Here is a 19,470-nt window from a genome sequence, read left to right on the forward strand (position 1 = left end):
GAGCGGGTTTGCCGCTCCGTCCAAACCGCCGGCCATCCTGAAGGTGGAAACATACCCAAAATGATTGAATCGCTCAATATTATAGCAGAGAAAATTATTTTTTGATATACATAAGTTTTGTATACTGTATATTCAGCTTCATGTCTGTACACCTTAACAATCTACATCTGATCTCTGATGTAGTTGACCTATTCAGGCTCCTATACACACCAGGGCCATAATAGGACAAATAAACTCACTTTTTATAGTATTTGCTTCCAAGTTAGTAGCAAATGATTGAGGATTTTTTTGCAACTTCACATTTATTTTTCAAGGTTGGGGCGTGAAGTTAGGTTTTTCTTGGAATTTTTCTCTGGCTTTAGTAGTATAATGTAACATTTAGGAAAGAAAATGCAAGTAAGCAATCCAGCAGCAGAAGAAAGAATAGCAAAGATTTCTACAGCAGTAACATATTTGCCACTTGTGCTCATGTAGCCAGGAATGAAGCTCACCCAGACCACGACAAACACCAATAAGCTGAATGTTATAAACTTTGCCTCATTAAAACTGTCTGGCAAATTTCTAGCCAGGAAGGCAAGGATGAAGCAAATTACTGCCAGGAGGCCAATATATCCGAAAGAAACTAGAAATGTGAGCTCCGACTCCCGATTGCACTCTATGATGATCTTGGTCATTGCAGCTTCTCTGTTCTTCCTCGTGAAAGAAGAAGTGGATGATAAGAACCCCATGCAGATGACCAACTGAATAATCGTTGTGAATCCAACTAATATTCTCTGATGGGAAGGGTGGAAATATTTCATCACACCCTGGTTTGGCCTTGACATTGTAAATGCTAGAATGACAACTAACGTCTTTACTAGGATACATGATATAGTTAAGACAAAGCTTATGCCAAACACAATTTGTCTAAGGAGGCACAGGCAAGTGGAGGGTTCTCCAATGAAAGTGAAGGTTCCAATGAAAGACAATGTCAATGACGTTAGGAGCAGGAAGCTGATTTCTAAGTTGTTGGCTCTGACAATTGGGGTATTTCTATATTTTATGAACACCACTATAACCAAAAGAGTCTGACAGATACCAAATCCAGCAGCTGCAGAGAATGTGATTCCAAGTGGCTCTCCAAAGGACAGGTAATCTACCTCCTTGGGAACACAAGCATCTCTATTCCTATTAGACCAGTAGTCTGGTGGGCACTTTAAACAGTCTGTATAATCTAAAAATAAAGAAAGCATAAATGTCAAAAAGAATTAAATGGAAATATATTTATTAATCTATATTCTATTGTATATATAGTATACATGCAAATGCATATAACCACACTCAGTGTGCACTAAAGTTTATGTGAAAATTAAGTACATCAGTTTTATCCCCTTAACAGCCTTGGGGTTTTTCATTTTTGTGTTTGGTTGTGCTTTTGCTTCCTATCTTCCCACAGCTATAACTTTTTTATTTTTAGGTCAATATGGCCTTGTGTTTTGCAGGATGAATTGTACTTTTAATATACACCATTGCATTCACAATGTCATGTACTGGAAATGGGGAAAAAAATTCAAAGTATTGTGAAATTTAAAAAGAAGTGCAATTCTACAATTTTGTTCAATCATGTTTACTAAATACTAAAACTGACATGTCATTATCAGTCTCCACGTAATTACAAGATCGAAGATACCAAACATTTAAAGGTTCTGTTTTATTTAAAAAATAAAAAAGGTGAAAGAAAAATAAAAAATTTGCAAAAAACAGGGTGCCATTTTCCGAGACCTGTAGCGTCTCCAATTTAGGGATGTGGGGCTAGGTGAGGGCTTATTTTTTGTGCACCGAGTTGACATTTTTATTGCTACCATTTTGGTGTAGATATGATGTTTTCATCATCTTTTATTGTGTTTTATTGCAATGTTGCAGCGACCCAAAAAAAAAGCAATTCTGGCATTTTGATTTTTTCTTGCTACATTGTTTACCAATCCGATTAATTCTTTTTAAATTTTGATAGATCGGGCATTTCTAAACGAAGCGATGCCAATTTTTTTTTATTGTTTTATTTATAATGGAGCGAATGGGGGGGGTAATTTAAACTTTTATAATTTGGAAATTTTTAAAATATTTTTTAAAACATTTTTTTTCTTTTGCTTTTCACCGGCTTTAATAGTTTCCATGAAAGACTAAAAGCTATGATCATCTGATCGCCTGTGCTACACATGGCAGGGCTGTCACCCTGCCATGTGTAGCTAAAATGATCATCTGCTATGAGGGCTGGCCAGAGAGTGGCGCTCATATCGATCCAGCAATGACAACCTCAGGGGTCTCTTGCAGACCCAGGGTTGTCATGCCAACCCATCAGGGACCCACGTTCGTGTGACAGGTGCCAGTGGGCAAAGTTTGTGACATGCTTCTGGCACAAGCATGCTAAATGCCGCTGTCAGAGATTGACAATGGCATTTAACATGTTAATGATTGGATCGTGATCCTATCAGCGGCTGTTAGGAGCACATGACAGTTGGTCAGAACATGCAGGCTCAGGCCGGAGCACGCATGAAGTGTAGTGACTAGTGTTGAGCATTCCGATACTGCAAGTATCGGGTATCGGCCGATATTTGCTGTATCGGAATTCCGATACCGAGTTCCGATATTTTTGTGATATCGGAAATCGGAATCGGAAGTTCCCAGTGTATGGTTCCCAGGGTCTGGAGGAGAGGAGACTCTCCTTCAGGCCCTGGGATCCATATTCATGTAAAAAATAAAGAATTAAAATAAAAAATATGGATATACTCACCCGTCCGGCGGCCCCTGGACCTTACCGATGTGACCGGCAGCCTCCGTTCCTAAGAATGCAGTGAGTTTAGGACCTGCGATGACGTCGCGGCTTGTGATTGGTCGCGTGAGCGGTCACATGAGCGGTCACGCGACCAATCACAAGCCGCGACATCATCGAAGGTCCTTCACTCCTCATTCTTAGGAACGGAGGCTGCCGGTTACATTGGTAAGGTCCAGGGGCCACCGGAGGGGTGAGTATATCCATATTTTTTATTTTAATTCTTTATTTTTTACATGAATATGGATCCCAGGGCCTGAAGGAGAGTTTCCTTTCCTTCAGACCCTGGGAACCATCCAGGATACCTTCCGATACTTGTGTCCCATTGACTTGCATTGGTATCGGGTATCGGTATCGGCGATATCCGATATTTTTCGGATATCGGCCGATACCATCCGATACCGATACCTTTGAGTATCGGAAGGTATCGCTCAACACTAGTGGTGACACGACCTTTGACGTGTATATACGTCAAAGTTTGTAGAGGGGTCAAACTGTATTTCTGTACAGTGGCATATACTGTATATATACTGTATATATATATATATTCAAATTGCCTCTTCTGAGAAAAAGAGGACTTAAACGCTATAGCGCCACCTGTTGGAAGTAGCTATCCTACAAGTCACAATCAACCCTTTAACGAGTCGTGCAATATGACTTAGGATAAAAGCCAAATCTGTATCTCGATTCGCAGACACGGTGTTTCGGGCTGTTGGCCCTCGTCAGTGCGAAGCATGAGAACTGATTTGGCTAGGTGAGAGGCTCTGGACTGGGGTCTAAGGGGTAGCGTTTCTCCTTATGGAGAGTGACATACCAGCTCTGGCTTGTCAAGGTAAGAGGCTTATTCGCCGTGCAATGTGACTTGTAGGATCGCTACTGCCAACAGGTGGCGCTATAGAGATTAAGTTCTCTTTTTCTCAGATGAGGCAATTTGAATATTTAATTTCCCAGAGGAGCATTGCACGGCGAATAAGCCTCCTTACCTTGACAAGCCAGCTGGTATGTCACTCTCCATAAGGAGAAACGCTACCCCTTAGACTATATATATATAGTCATTTTTTTCATTTAAAAAATTACAAAAAAGGAAATGAACAATGCAAAAGGTTAGGTACCCTTGGATATTTGTGTGCTCAGATAACTTTGACCAAGGTTTCAGACTTTAATTAGACTGTTAGGCTTATGACTGTTCACTATCATCATTAGGAAAGGCCAGGCAATGCAAATTTCTCAGTTTATAAAAACCCAGCCTCCTCTAACTTTTTGCTAAAAAAGAGTAGCTGTGGGTTCATCTAAGCAGCTGCCTAGCAAATGAAAACAGTGGAGGCCTGCAAAGCAGGAGAGGGTTATAAGATGAAAGCAAAGTGTTTTCAAGTAGCCCTTTCCTCAGTTCAAAATGTAATTAAGAAATGGAAGCTAACAGGAACAGTGGAGGTCAAGATAAGATCTGGAAGACCAAGTAAAATTTAAGGAAGAATTGCACGTAGGATTGCTAGAGAGAGGTAAATCAGAATCCCCGCATGACTGCAAAAGACCTGAAGAAAGATTTAGCAGATTCTGGAGTTGTGGTACATTGTTCTACTGTTCAGAGACACCTGCACAAATATGGCCTTCATGGAAGCATCATCAGAATAAACAATAAACAACATCTCAACAACTATTAAGCATGGGGGTGGATCAACCATACTTTGGGGTTGTGTTGCAGCCAATGGCACAGGGAAACATTACACGGCTAGAGGCAAAAATGTATTCAATGAAATTTCAACAAATTCTTGATGCAAAAATAACACTATCTGCATAAAAAGCTTAAGTTGAAAGAGGATGGCTTCTACACATGGATAATAATCCTAAACACATGTCAAAATCCACAATAAACTACGTCAAAAGGTGCAAGCTGAAGGTTTTACAATGGCCCTCACAGTCCCATGATCTGAACATCATTGAAAAGCTGTGGCTAGACCTCAAAATAGCAGTGCATGCAAAATGACCCAGAAATCTCACAGAACTGGAAGAATTTTACAATGAAGAATGGATAAAAATCCTTCAAACAAGAATGAAAAGACTCTTGTCGGGCTGCAAAAAGCATTTACAAGGGGTGCTACTAGGTACTAACCATGCAGGATGTCCAAACTTTTGCATCTGCCCAGTTTCTTTTTTGTAATTTTTAAAATGTAAAAGATGAAAAATATATTTATTTTTTGCCTAAAATACTAAGGAAATGTGTAATCTTTAACTTAAGGTATATAGAGATCATTTCATCTTCAACTTCCTTAACTGTTCTCCATAACAACAATTTTGATGAGAGGTGCACAAACTTTTACATACCACTGTACTGTAGTATTGCGGTATATAGAACAAGTGATCAGAGGATCACAGGTTCAAGTCCCTTAGAGGGACTAAAAAACAGTGTAAAACATTTTACAAAAAGTTATAAAAAAAAAATATATATATACAGTGCCTACAAGTAGTATTCAACCCCCTGCAGATTTAGCAGGTTTACACATTTGGAATTAACTTGGCATTGTGACATTTGGACTGTAGATCAGCCTGGAAGTGTGAAATGCACTGCAGCAAAAAAGAATGTTATTTCTTTGTTTATTTTTTTTTTTAAATTGGGAAAAGTTTTTTCAGAGGGTCATTTATTATTCAACCCCTCAACCCACCAGAATTCTGTTTGGTTCCCCTAAAGTATTAAGAAGTAGTTCAGGCACAAAGAACAATGAGCTTCACATGTTTGGATTAATTATCTCTTTTTCCAGCCTTTTCTGACTATTTAAGACCCTCCCCAAACTTGTGAACAGCACTCATACATGGTCAACATGGGAAAGACAAAGGAGCATTCCAAGGCCATCAGAGACAAGATCGTGGAGGGTCACAAGGCTGGCAAGGGGTACAAAACCCTTTCCAAGGAGTTGGGCCTACCTGTCTCCACTGTTGGGAGCATCATCCGGAAGTGGAAGGCTTATGGAACTACTGTTAGCCTTCCACGGCCTGGACAGCCTTTGAAAGTTTCCTCCCGTGCCGAGGCCAGGCTTGTCCGAAGAGTCAAAGCTAACCCAAGGACAACAAGGAAGGAGCTCCGGGAAGATCTCATGGCAGTGGGGACATTGGTTTCAGTCAATACCATAAGTAACGTACTCCACCGCAATGGTCTCCGTTCCAGACGAGCCCGTAAGGTACCTTTACTTTCAAAGCGTCATGTCAAGGCTCGTCTACAGTTTGCTCATGATCACTTGGAGGACTCTGAGACTGACTGGTTCAAGGTTCTCTGGTCTGATGAGACCAAGATCGAGATCTTTGGTGCCAACCACACACGTGACGTTTGGAGACTGGATGGCACTGCATATGACCCCAAGAATACCATCCCTACAGTCAAGCATGGTGGTGGCAGCATCATGCTGTGGGGCTGTTTCTCAGCCAAGGGGCCTGGCCATCTGGTCCGCATCCATGGGAAGATGGATAGCACGGCCTACCTGGAGATTTTGGCCAAGAACCTCCGCTCCTTCATCAAGGATCTTAAGATGGGTCGTCATTTCATCTTCCAACAAGACAACGACCCAAAGCACACAGCCAAGAAATCCAAGGCCTGGTTCAAGAGGCAAAAAATCAAGGTGTTGCAGTGGCCTAGTCAGTCTCCTGACCTTAACCCAATTGAAAACTTGTGGAAGGAGCTCAAGATTAAAGTCCACATGAGACACCCAAAGAACCTAGATAACTTGGAGAAGATCTGCATGGAGGAATGGGCCAAGATAACTCCTGAGACCTGTGCCGGCCTGATCTTATAAAAGACGAATATTAGCTGTAATTGAAAACAAAGCTTATTCCACAAAATATTAAACCTAGGGGTTGAATAATAATTGACCCACACTTTTATGTTTAAAATGTATAAAAATGTAACTGAGCAACAAAACTTTTTGGTTTGTAAGATTTATGCATCTGTTAATAAATCCTGCTCTTGTTTCAAGTTTGAAGGCTCTAACTTATTTGCATCTTATTAAACCTGCTAAATCTGCAGGGGGTTGGATACTACTTGTAGGCACTGTATATGTATATATATATATATATATATATATATATATATATATATATATATAAAAAATTCAAATTGCTCAATGTTAAAAAAATTATTAAACATATTTGGTATGGACATATCCATAAAAGTCAAGTCTATCAAAATATAAAATCAATGAACCCATAAACTGTAAATAGAAACAAAATCAAAAACACCCAAATTAGGGTTTTCTGGTCACCACAACTACCTAAAAAAATTCATTAAAAAATAATGCAAATGTCATGTACCGCAATTGTTTGCAATGCCAGTGACAAAAAAATCAAGACCTCAAACAACTCCATTGATGGAAAAATAACAATGCAAAAATCTCGGAAAATAGCGCCAGAAACCATTTTTTTTTACAACCGGCTAATTTTTTTTCACCATTTAAATATAAAAGTGCACGGTTGGTATAGAGGTATTCATATTGAATTGTAAAATTATATTTGCAGGTCATTTTTACTATATAATGAACACTGTAAAAACTAAACCCAAAAAACAATGGCATAATTGCCTTTTTTTCAACATTGCATCCCTTTTGCAATTTTTTTCTGGTTTTCAGTAAGCTGCGTAGCAAAATGAACGGTGTAATTCAAAATGATAACTCCTCTGACAAAAAACAAGTCCTCATATAGATGTTTTGACAGAAAGATAAAAAAATTATGGCTCTAGGAAAAAGAGGAGGAAAAAAAAAGAAAAAGCAAAAAAGAAAGTTGTCCTGTGCATCTTGTGATGTTATTGATGCATTTCCTCTATTATCTTTCTGCAACTGTCAATTGATGTATTGTGAGTAGAAACCTTCTGAAATTGAGTAATCACATCATTACTAAATTGTGGAGAACTCAGATGAGATTGACTCCCATGTCCAGTACTGTGGCAAGCTGCTTAAAGGGGTATTATCAAGTTCTTAAATTGCTTTAAATTGTTAGACAGCATTCTTAAGTCGATTACTAAGCTACTCTTCTTTTCTTTTCGGTTCTAATTTTATATTTCTTTTCTTGAGCCCCACCTACTTGGGCTCCCCCCTCTATTTCCTCTTCTTTCTATCTCCCCCCTGGGTGAGCTGTTCACCTTCCACCAGTTCGGTGTGATAGGTCTGTACCATGATTTACCAGTTACTTATATAATGATACTATTTGCGTGCATGTCTCGCTCTAGGGGACATGGGCGAACTGATTTTAGGTATGCTTTTTTTTTTTTTTATTCACGGTAATGAAAGTCCTCGCCTGTTGCGGGGGCAAGGAGTTATTGCTTATATGTTCAAGTTACCGTGGTCATTCTAGAGGGTTTACTCCCTCTAATTTTTTTCTTTTTTTTTCTCTCTTTTATGTAAGATTTATGCAAGGTTTGTGAACGAGTGTTTTTTGTGTTACTCTTCTCGAATTGTATATTATAAGGAAAAGTACTTTGATCATTGTCGTAGTTTTCGACTACTGTTTTTCTTGTAAAATTCTTTTCTCTTTAATAAAAATATATTTACCCATAAATTGTTAGACAGCATCTGAATTACTTTTTATATCTGCTGTCATTCTCCTGCCTTGAGAGCTTTCATCTTTTATAAAATACAGCTCATTTTTATGGAGCCCAGTCTCCAGAGCATGGACAAGAATGACAATATTTACACTCCAGGAGAGGGGTTAACTCTTAACATTCCAGCCCCCTCTCTCCAGTTCATTGATTTCTATATATAGCAGTTCCTCTCATCTTGTGCAGAGAATCCGTTACAAATCTTGAAAAACCACCAGCCTACAACTTTTCACAGCCGATCTCCAAATCACAGCTTTCTGCTCTTGCTGTTTGGGTCTGTGCTTGTTTAAATACCTTAATATCTCTATGTGTAAATACAGTGAAAACAGTGTAGACTTGGAACAAACCACAGACAGATTAATGTGTTATAGCAGAAGTGGTGCTGAGCTTTATAATTCTACTAATAGTATAGTTCTGGAACTCACCAGACATGTCACTCAAAGAGGAGAGCTGGTGCTGCTGGAAACTAGGAAGTAAGGAAACTAAGGAGACGGCATAGCTCTAAGCTGCGCAAGAGACAACTTGAAAATACCCCTTTTATGAATTAAAAAGATGAAGGCAGGTTATGATTGAAAAAAGGTGAAGGATTCAGAGTTTGATGATATATTTTACGGGACATGTTGCAAGGAGAAGGTAATGAGAAGAAGGGAGAATGTATTATGAGATTGTTGTTAATATTTCTTTGAAAGATACCATCGCACCCCATGGTCTGTTCACATCTCAATACCAAGTAGGTCTTAAGACCATCATCTACCACTCTACTACACATTATTAAGGACTAGAAGATCAATATCAAGTAAAAGGCTTATACCAGTTCCATTGGATATTTCACCATCGGGGCATGGAAGACAATTGAAGCAGCACACTGGTTGCCCTTGTAAGATACTTTTTCTATATCCAGGCTTGCAGCTTTTACTGCACTCTGATAGTGGAGGCTGAGGCAAAGGAATTACAATAAATTATTACTACAAATAAACCAAATAGAGATTTTACATTATATTTTATATGTTGGCATTTTTCCAGTAATGGGGGAAACTGAAATACAAAGATACTTTTTGAACACTAGACAAAGCAAAATTTAAATGAACTTAGAACAATCCAAACCTGAGACTTGTCTCCATTCCACAAGGTACTCTGTTCATTAATCACAAGCTGATGGTCCATAAGTGTGCTGTCATAGTAGCTTCCAACCTTCTTGTAGCTTAGAAAGCCATTTTCTCCTATCTGCCAGTTGACAACATCATAATTTGCTACTGGATCTCCATTTTTGTCAAAGTAGTGAAAATTTCCGTTTGGATCTGTGAAATTGACTGCTTTTAAAGCTTCAACCAACTACACAGAACAAAGAAATATAGATATTTATACAGTAGAAAAAAGTTTGATATTATGTAGCATGAGAAACTACAACTCCCAGAATGTGGTTGTGCTTTGCAATCACTACCTTTATTACCTTAACTGGACATAAATATCTTAACGACACAGATGTCTTCCATGTGTAACTGGAAAAAGATCACATTTTCTTGTAGTGCCCACATATTTATAGTTTATACATGTTCATATTTAGTCATTGCATTATTTGATTGTAACATTATTTCGTAGATTTAATTTCAACACAGGACAAAGCACACTTGAACATACTGGCATAACTTTTCCAAGTACTTATCTGCTGAAAAGCTGACTACATAGCCTCCCTTTTAGGATATGTGCACATGACACCTTTTAGGCACTGTTTTTCCTAAAGCATCTTTTTTGGCGTATCCTGCGTTGGGATTTGTAGCAGCTTTGTCGACGGCCTTTTTCTTTAAGCATTATGTATGCAATAGTGAGAAGCTTCCAAATAGAATCCATCTAAAAAAAATGTCTTAGCTTCTTTTACCTGCATTATGGTTTCATAGCGGGCTCACCTGAAAAAGACGTAGTGTGCACATGTTCTAACAAGCTTCAAGGAGCAGTGCAAAGACTATTTTTAGCTGACTAGAGGAGGAAGAATAGAGAAAGAAGCTTTGGTAAGACTGCAAAAACTACCGGGAGCTAGATGCTGCCCATCCACAAATCACCAATGGAGTAGAGGATAAAGTCTAGAACAAGCCATTGGAAGAAAGGTGAAAATTTGAGTTTAAATGATCTTTAGAAATTAACATTAATTATATGAATCCTGTAGGTAAGAGGTTCATGGAATAACTCCTTTTAAGCTGATCTTTCACCAGTTATCACAATGCAACTTTCATACATTATCAAATGCATCTCCTAGACCTGACAATAAAGATAAAGAAGTTGACTGTGAATAAAATATGCACAAAAGCATCACGAACATGTGCTCATCAGTTGGATATTATTATATTTGTCAACACATACAGTCGTGCTCAAAAGTTTGCATACCCCAGCAGAATTTTTGCTTTCTTGGCTTTTTTCAGAGAATATAAATGATAACACCAAAACTTTTTCTCCACTCATGGTTAGTGGTTGGGTGAAGTCATTTATTGTCTAACTACTGTGTTTTCTTTTTTTAAATCATAATGACAACCCAAAACATCCAAATGACCGTGATCAAAAGTTCACATACCCTGGTGATTTGGGTCTGATAACTTGTAATAAAGTTGACACAAATGGGTTTGAATGGCTACTAACGGTATCATCTTCACCAGTGACCTGTTTGCTTGTAATCAGTGTGTGTGCATAAAAGCTGAGTGAGTTTCGGGGATCCAGACAGACTCTTGCATCTTTCATCCAGCCACTGATGATTCTGGATTGGGAGTCATTGGGAAAGCAAATGAATTGTCAACGGATCTACGAGAAAAGGTTGTTGAACTGTATAAAACAGGAAAGGGATACAAAAAGATATCCAATGAATTGATAATGCCAGTCAGCAGCATTCAAACTGTGATTAACAAATGGAAAATCAGGGGCTCTGTAAAAACAAAATTATACCAACAAAAATGTCTCCCACAACTGCCAAGAAAATTTTTCAGAATGCAAATAAAAACCCACAAATAACATCAGCTGAAATACAGGAATCTGAAAACTAGCTGTGTGCTGTTTCAAAGTGCACAACAAGGAGGCACTTGAAGAAAAATGGGCTGCATGGTCGAGTCGGCAGAGAGCAAAATTGAACTTTTTGGCCACAACCATAAACATTACATTTGGAGAGAGGTCAGCAAGACCTATGATGAAAGGAACACCATTACTACTGTAAAGCACTGCGGTGAATCCCTGATGTTTTGGAGATGTGTGAGCTACAAAGGCACAGGAACCTTGGTCAAAGCTGAAGGAAAGATGAATGCAACACGTTATCAGCAAATACTGGAGGCAAATTTGCACGAAAGCTGCACATGGGATGTACTTGGACGTTCCAACATGACAATGATCTAAAACACAAGGCCAAGTCGACCTGTCATTGGTTACAGCAGAACAAAGTGAAGGTTATGGAGTGGCCATCTCAGTCTCCTGACCCCAATATCATTGAGCCAATCTGGGGAGATCTCAAGCGCGCAGTTCATGCTAGACAGCCCAGGAATTTACAGGAACTGGAGGCTTTTTGCCAAGAAGAGTGGGCAGCTTTACCATCTGAGAAAATAAACAACCTCATCCACAACTATCACAAAAGACTTCTAGCTGTCATTGATGTTAGAAGGGACAATACACAGACTAAGAAATGGGGTATGTGAACTTTTGATCAGAGTAATTTAGATATTTCGGGTTGTCATTATGATTTAAAAAGAGAAAACACAGTAGTTTGACAATAAATGGCTTCACTCAACCACTAACCATGAGTGGAGAAAAGTTTTGGTGTTATAATTTATATTCTCTGAAAAAAGGCCAAGAAAGCAAAAATTCTGCTGGGGTATGCAAACTTTTGCGCACAACTGTATATGACTACATCATACAACACACAGCAAAAAGCACTGATCTGCAATTACCTGATAGGGTTGCAGGCTGTGTCCTCTTGCACATGGCTCATTGTCACAAGACCATAAGCTGTTGATCGCATGTGCAATAGCATACACCGCATTGTAAACATTACAGCTAATTCTCAGCTGGGACACATCTGTATATATATTGTTCACCAATGTAATATCTTCATTACCAGTGCAAATCGTCATGTTGCTTTGTATTTTTGTATGATCGGGCCAGGAACACTTGAATGTGTGTTCCCAAAATGATTTTGTTATGATATCTACAGGGTCTTGTTGAGTGTTCAGCTGAAGGAGGAAATTTTTAAGGCCTGGAATACTCCCTGTGGGTATCGTTAGCCCCAAAGTGCCACTAAAAAAACTAGTGTGCTCCTTTTCTAGGGCAAAAACCGATGTGCTCCAGCCTTCACTTGCCAGCCAAGTTCTGCCAATAATATTTTGCTTGGCTATTTCCCAAACTAGTGGTAATAAGTTGGTGTCCCCTGAGAATACAATGATAACATTAGCTGAGGATTGTTTTATAGTCTCAGCAATCTGAAAGTATTTGGTCTTGGAAAACACCAAAGGAATTGTTTCTGAGAATGCAATACAGACACCAAGTCGTACAACCTGGTCAGTGAAAAGCTGAACTCCAATTTTCCCGTAATCATTGTCTTCAGCTAGGGTTCCCACCCATTTCCAACCAAAGAGTTCCACTATGGCCGCAAAGGCAATGGTTTGAAATCTGTCACTCGGAATGGTCCGAAAGAAAGAAGGGAATTCATATTTATTACTCAGGATATTGATGGAGGAGAAATAGCTTACCTAGAAATGAAAAGAGAATGGAACAAATTTTAAATTTAGCAGTGTAATTGCCAAAATACAGAGTCCAGTATGTCAGCAATATGCTGAGTGTAACCATACTTTTTATATGAGTGTGTATATATATGTATGTGTTTTGTACACTTTTATACAATTTTATATATATAAATTTATTTTAACATTAACTTACTTGTGGATAGTGGTATATGCCCAATATCCTAGCCATTGCTATGGATATAACAGAAGCTGATTCACCAATAACAGCAGATAATGTAGATTTCTCCTGGTATTGGTAATTTGGAATCCCTTTTGCTTCAACTCCGGCTCCGGAGATCAATGCGAATATCTGTTTTACGACTTCCGCTATATTATCACAAGTGTCATAGAGTGAATAGCCTAATGATATGTTAGGAAGCAAGTGAGTGTTATTATTTATCTCTTCTATGGCATAGATCATCGTTCTGATCCAACGGAAGCTCCTGAAATCAAAGCTAAAGACAAACATTTTTAAAAAATATATATTATTAATATCTTATGTTTATAGAATAGACAATAAGCCATAAAAATGTATTACAAAAAAACTGCCTAAAAGTGTAGGTAAACATTTTTCAATTTTGCGATCTGTAACATTTCAATAGAAAATGAACAAAGGGAGGAAACCTTTTAAGTAGACCACAGTCTCTCTACATCTCCTAGTCTGTTTCCTTGTGCTGTCCTTTAGCACTCAACCCTTATTTTACTTTTCTCCTCTCCAATTTTCCTTCAAGCTCTGTTCATCCTATTTTCTTAGAATCCAGGTTTAGTCTAGAATCTAGTTCCTGTTTAGCATGGTTGGTCCAAAGTGGTTTTCCTATTTCCATGCTAATGTGGATTCTTTAAAAATACAATAATGGATTGTTTGGGATTTTCTATTTCATAAAAAAATAAAATTATTAAAGTACATATGTGTGGTTGAATATGAACAATGTAAAGTCCCTCCTGCATTCAACAAACTTAATAAAAATAAATGTAAATAATTGCCCATATGATATGAACACTCACCTATCATCACACATTTGAGATGCCGGGTTTGAAGTAAAATTTATAATACCTACATTACTAGACCTTTTGACGGGGAAGACTCCTCCAATCACTATATCTCCGGAGCTGAATATGCCTGGGATTACATTTGTGTCTAGTGTACAAGAGGGGAAAGCTACTTCACAAAAACATACATGATACATCAGCAAGTGCAGCATGTAACACAACATCTTGGAGCTTTATGAGATCTCCTGCACCAGGCTCCCATTTATACCCTCAAGAACACTTGTGTACTCAGGTTTAATTGTTAAAAAACCTCGCAGTCAGGCCCTCTGGGAGGCTCCAATGCGGATGCACAAACTGACAAGAGTTTTTCCTGTCAGTCCTGATTATACTTGATGTGAGTGCAAACTCCTCACCAGAGAGATTTTCTTGCTAAATTAAACCCAAAGATAAGTGTTACATATATTTTCCAAAATTCCACATACATGATATAGATGGATAAAATATGCACTCAGATTGATATCTTATTAATATCATCTGTGAAACAAGAGGAGACTCCTTGTTAAGCACTTGAACATAACAAACAGAATACACACATGGTCAAAATTGTTGGTACCCCTCATTTAATGACAGAAAAACCTACAATGGTCACAGAAATAGCTTGAATCTGACAAAAGTAATAATAAATAAAAAATCTATGAAAATGAACAAATGAAAGTCAGACATTGCTTTTTAACCATGCTTCCACAGAATAAAAAAAATAAATATATGAAATAGGCCTGGATAATAATGATGGTACCCTTAACTTAATATTTTGTTGCACAACCTTTTGAGGCAATCACTGCAATCAAATGATTCCTGTAACTGTCAGTGAGACTTCTGCACCTCTCGACAGGTATTTTGGTCCACTCCTCAAGAGGAAACTGCTCCAGTTGTCTTGTGTTTGAAGGTTGCCTTTTCCAGACGGCCATTCTTGGGTATTTTTAGCTGTGTGTTTTGGGTCATTATCCTGTTGCTAGACCCATGACCTGTGACTAAGACCAAGCTGTCTGACACTGGGCAGCACATTTCTCTCTAAAATCCCTTTATAGTCTTGAGATTTCATTGTACCCTGCACAGATTCTAGACACCCTGTGCGAGATGCAGCAAAGCAGCCCCAGAACATAACATAGCCTCCGTCATGTTTCACAGTAGGGACAGTATTCTTTTCTTGATATGCTTCATTTTTCCATCTGTGAACATAGAGCTGATGTGCCTTGCCAAAAAGTCCCATTTTTGTCTCATCTGTCCATAGCACATTCTAACAGAAGCTTTGTGGCTAGTCAACATGTTGTTTGGCAAATTCCAGTCTGGCTTTTTTATGATTTTTTTTCAACAATGGTGTCCTCCTTGGTCTTCTCCCATGAAGTCCACTTTGGCTCATACAATGACGGATGGCACGATCTGACACTGATGATCCTTGAGCTTGAAGTTCACCTGTAATATGTTTAGAAGTTTTTCTGAGCTCTTTTGTTACCATTCGTATTATCCGTCTCTTTGATTTATCATCAATTTTCCTCCAGCATCCACGTCCAGGGAGGTTGGCTACAGTCCCATAGATCTTACATTTCTGAATAATTTGTTCAACTGTAGTCACAGGAGCATCCAGCTGCTTAGAGATGGTCTTATAACTTTTACCTTTAACATGTTTGTCTATAATTTTCTTTCTAATCTCCTAAGACAACTCTTTCCTTCGCTTCCTCTTGTCCATGTTGAGTGTGATACACACCATGTCACCAAACAGCACAGTGAGTATCTGTAGCCCTATATACAGGCCCACTCACTGATTCCAAGATTGTAGACACCTGTGATGCTAGTTAGTGGACACACCTTGATTTAACATGTCCCTTTTGTCACATTATTTTCAGGGGTACCATCATTTCTGTCCAGGCCTATTTCATGAGTTGTTTTTTTTTTTTTTTTAATTCTGTGGAAGCATGGTTAAAAAGCAATGTCTGACTTTCATTTGTTCATTTTTGATCTTTAATTTATTATTACTTTTGTCAGATTCAAGTTATTTCTGTCACCAATGTGGGTTTTTCTGTCATTAAACGAGGGGTACCAACAACTTTTCGCACATGTGTATATTTCATATTACCCCTTCCGTCGGAGGGGTGAGTATATCAATATTTTTTATTTTTATTCTTTATTTTACACATTAATATGGATCCCAGGGCCTGAAGGAGAGTTTCCTCTCCTTCAGACCCTGGGAACCATCCAGGATACCTTCCGATACTTGGTGTCCCATTGACTTGTATTGGTATCGGGTATCGGTATCGGCGATATCCGATATTTTTCGGGTATCGGCCGATACTATCCGATACCGATACTTTCAAGTATCGGAAGGTATCGCTCAACACTAATTTTGAGCTAAATAAAAATAAGCATAAAAACAATGAAGATTTTACCAGCAAAGAGCCAGATCCCATGATACATGTGTATTTGAAAGGGAAATCCAGATTTTACCCAATTCAAAGTCGAGGTCACCACATCAAAACCTTTACTGATTTGGTTCTAGAGGACTTCAAGGGACTAAAGTTAGAAGAAAAACAGCATAAAAAGATAAGAAAATCTGGTGGTAACCTCACTGAGTGTAAATGGAAGGCTATTATCACCCTTAAAAACAATAGGGACATTATCATAAGAGCTGCCGATAAGGGAGAAGGGATATCCATCCAAGATAGAAACATCTATCTAAAAGAGGCGCACCGCATACTTTCAGACACCAGCACATATGGGCTATCCAATATGGACATATATAATAAGTCCATCCACACATACAATGAGTTAATCAAAGGTGGAGCGGCATTGGGGATTTTAAACAAACATGAGAAGGATTTGTTGTGCATGAAAAATCCAGCAATGGCATTCGTATACCATCTCCCCAAGCTACACAAAAATATTTCCAACCCCCTAGGATGCCAAATCATCTCTGGGATTGGTGCTTAGACCTCAAATCTAGCAGCTTATATAGATGGAATAATGAATCCCAAAGTTAGTCAGTTGAAAAGTTTTTTAAGAGATTCAACACATTTAATTCAAATCATTGAGACCATTAGGTGGGAGGAGTCCTATTTATTTATATCCATGGATGTAACAGGACTATATGCAAACATTGACCATGTGACAGGTCTGGAATGTTTTGAACTGTTTGTCGCTGGTGACGATAGGGTCCCGGAATTTCAAAAGGATTTCATTATGAGAGGCATGTCCTTCAGTTTGAATAAGAATTACTTCACGTTCAAGGGGAAGGTTTACCATCAGAAACAGGGCATGGCCATGGGCTCGAGGGTGGCACCTATGTATGCAAATTTATTCATGGCCACCTTCGAGTCCTGGCATGTTTTCAATAATACACATTACTCAAGGTTCCGGGTAGTCATGCCTGTTAAAGACCAAACAGCAAAGAGGGCAGCCAAAGCATTCCAAGAACACTTTTGTCGACCGCATGATTACCCTGAACAAGTGCTCACTGACCAAGGCCCAGCCTTTGAGGCAGAAGTGTTCCAGGAGTTTTGTAACCTGTACGGTTGCAAGAAAATCAGGACACCGCCAAACAATCCACAGACAAATGGCATGTGCGAGAAAATGAACCAGGTGGTAATTGACCTGTTGAAGACCTTGCCCCTGGAAGAGCAAAATCTGTGGCCAGAGAAGTTGCCAGATTTGGTAGATCTATACAACCATATCCATGTAAACTCCACCAACTGCACTCCGGCCTACTTGATGAGAGCAAGACCTGGCAAGGTACCCATCGACACGGACATGGAAGTCATAACACCTGAAACAACATCACCAGATGCAAACTGGGATACAGAGCGGCAGCAGCAATATCGAAAAGTGCATGAATGCGTAGAGAAGAGTTTGTCCCAAGCCAGGCAGAGACAGGAAAAGAGCTACAACCAACAAGCTCTGGCTACTCCTTTAGTACCGGGAGAACAGGTTCTCAAAAGAATGAGGAGGATGCAGAAATTAGATGATCAGTGAGAGGCTGAACCATACGCCGTCATGCCTTCAAACTTTGATAACACCAAGATGTACCTCATCAGTAAAGATGGAGGAGCAGCGTCGAGGGATCATCTGAAAGTATGCCCTGACCAATTGAAAAACAAAGAGGAAGACCAACATGCCCCTCAACCCATAGAAGAGGAGGAAGAGAAAATCCATACAGTTCTTGGAGACTTTTCCCAGTCATGGATACAGGTGAATAAAGCCATCGTAGTACCTGTCCTGATGCTTCCCCAGCTTACTGCACCTGAAGCAGCAGAGACTTTAGACCCGTCGGCTCCAGTAATAGATTCCACATCCACAGTGGAATGTGAGAATCTACCCCCTGCTAGTGGTGAATCTGTCAGACCCATGGTGAGTCTAAGAAGTCACAGACAGTTGCCCAGTTTACCAATACAATGCAGGCCTACAAGTAGCACAGACACTAGTGAGTCCACAACAACATCAACAAACACACTAGACCACGCTAGGTCATTAGAGATACCTGTACTGCGTAGATCCACCCGTAGTACCAGAGTTCAGGACCCAGTCCGGTATAAGGACTAAAATATAAATGTGGTGATAATGTAAATAAGTTAATAATGTGTGCAATTGCAACCATTAAGCATGGGAGCCTACAGAGACTTACTGTATGAATTTTAAAAAATCTTTGGTAATAATCTGTTGAAGGACAATTGGGTCACAGGACTATGTGTGACCACAAACTCACTTGTGTATAGTTACCAACTTGGCTCAGGAATGACCAATGGACAATGACGCATGAACTAATAGATGCCAGGACTATTTTTGAGCTTTGGTTTTTGTAATTTATCATTTTTGAAATCTTGTAAATAGTTATTATTGTTTACTTTTTATGGTTTGTTTCCTCAGTCTGAGGAGTACTGAATTTCACTGGGGGAATGTGGCACTCCTGGAGTCTGGTTGCCACAGTGGCATTGCCTCCCTCATAGCGGGTGATGACATGCCTGGAAGCAAGGAGGGATTCCCTTATCAGGTAACACTTACAGCCAACACCTTTCCTACTTCTGACCAGAAGGGGGAGCTCTAACATCTGATTTTGGGGAGCTTTCCTGATAAGTTCTGGCCTGGAGGTGGAGTCAGGCAGTCTAGTGTGGAGTCTGAGGGAGACAGAGAGGAGAGAGGAAGTCAAGGAAGAACCTGAGGAGTGGAGCTGTAAATAAGCTCACTTCAGGACCAAGTGCTAGAGACTGGACGCCGGAGTCTGTGGTTAAGCGGGTACTGAAGTCCCAGCAGCTAAATCCTTAGGGCAGGGGACTGCAGGTCTCCTGGCCAATCACAACATC

The 19,470-nt window shown here is 39.3% G+C and overlaps 1 protein-coding gene across 1 annotated transcript; it reads right to left on the reverse strand.

Annotated features, from left to right (window-relative positions):
- Positions 1-290: 290 nt before the first annotated feature.
- On the reverse strand, positions 291-13,601 carry LOC143804005 (extracellular calcium-sensing receptor-like). The gene is made up of 5 exons (XM_077281751.1): positions 13,287-13,601; positions 12,302-13,099; positions 9,489-9,716; positions 9,196-9,319; positions 291-1,213 (listed from the first exon to the last, which is right to left on the reverse strand). The coding sequence occupies exons 1-5, from the start codon at positions 13,599-13,601 to the stop codon at positions 303-305; spliced, it is 2,376 nt and encodes a 791-aa protein (XP_077137866.1). The 3' UTR covers positions 291-302.
- Between the last annotated feature and the right edge of the window lie 5,869 nt (positions 13,602-19,470).

Source organism: Ranitomeya variabilis, chromosome 2 (genome assembly GCF_051348905.1).
Source record: "Ranitomeya variabilis isolate aRanVar5 chromosome 2, aRanVar5.hap1, whole genome shotgun sequence".
NCBI lineage: Eukaryota > Metazoa > Chordata > Amphibia > Anura > Dendrobatidae > Ranitomeya > Ranitomeya variabilis.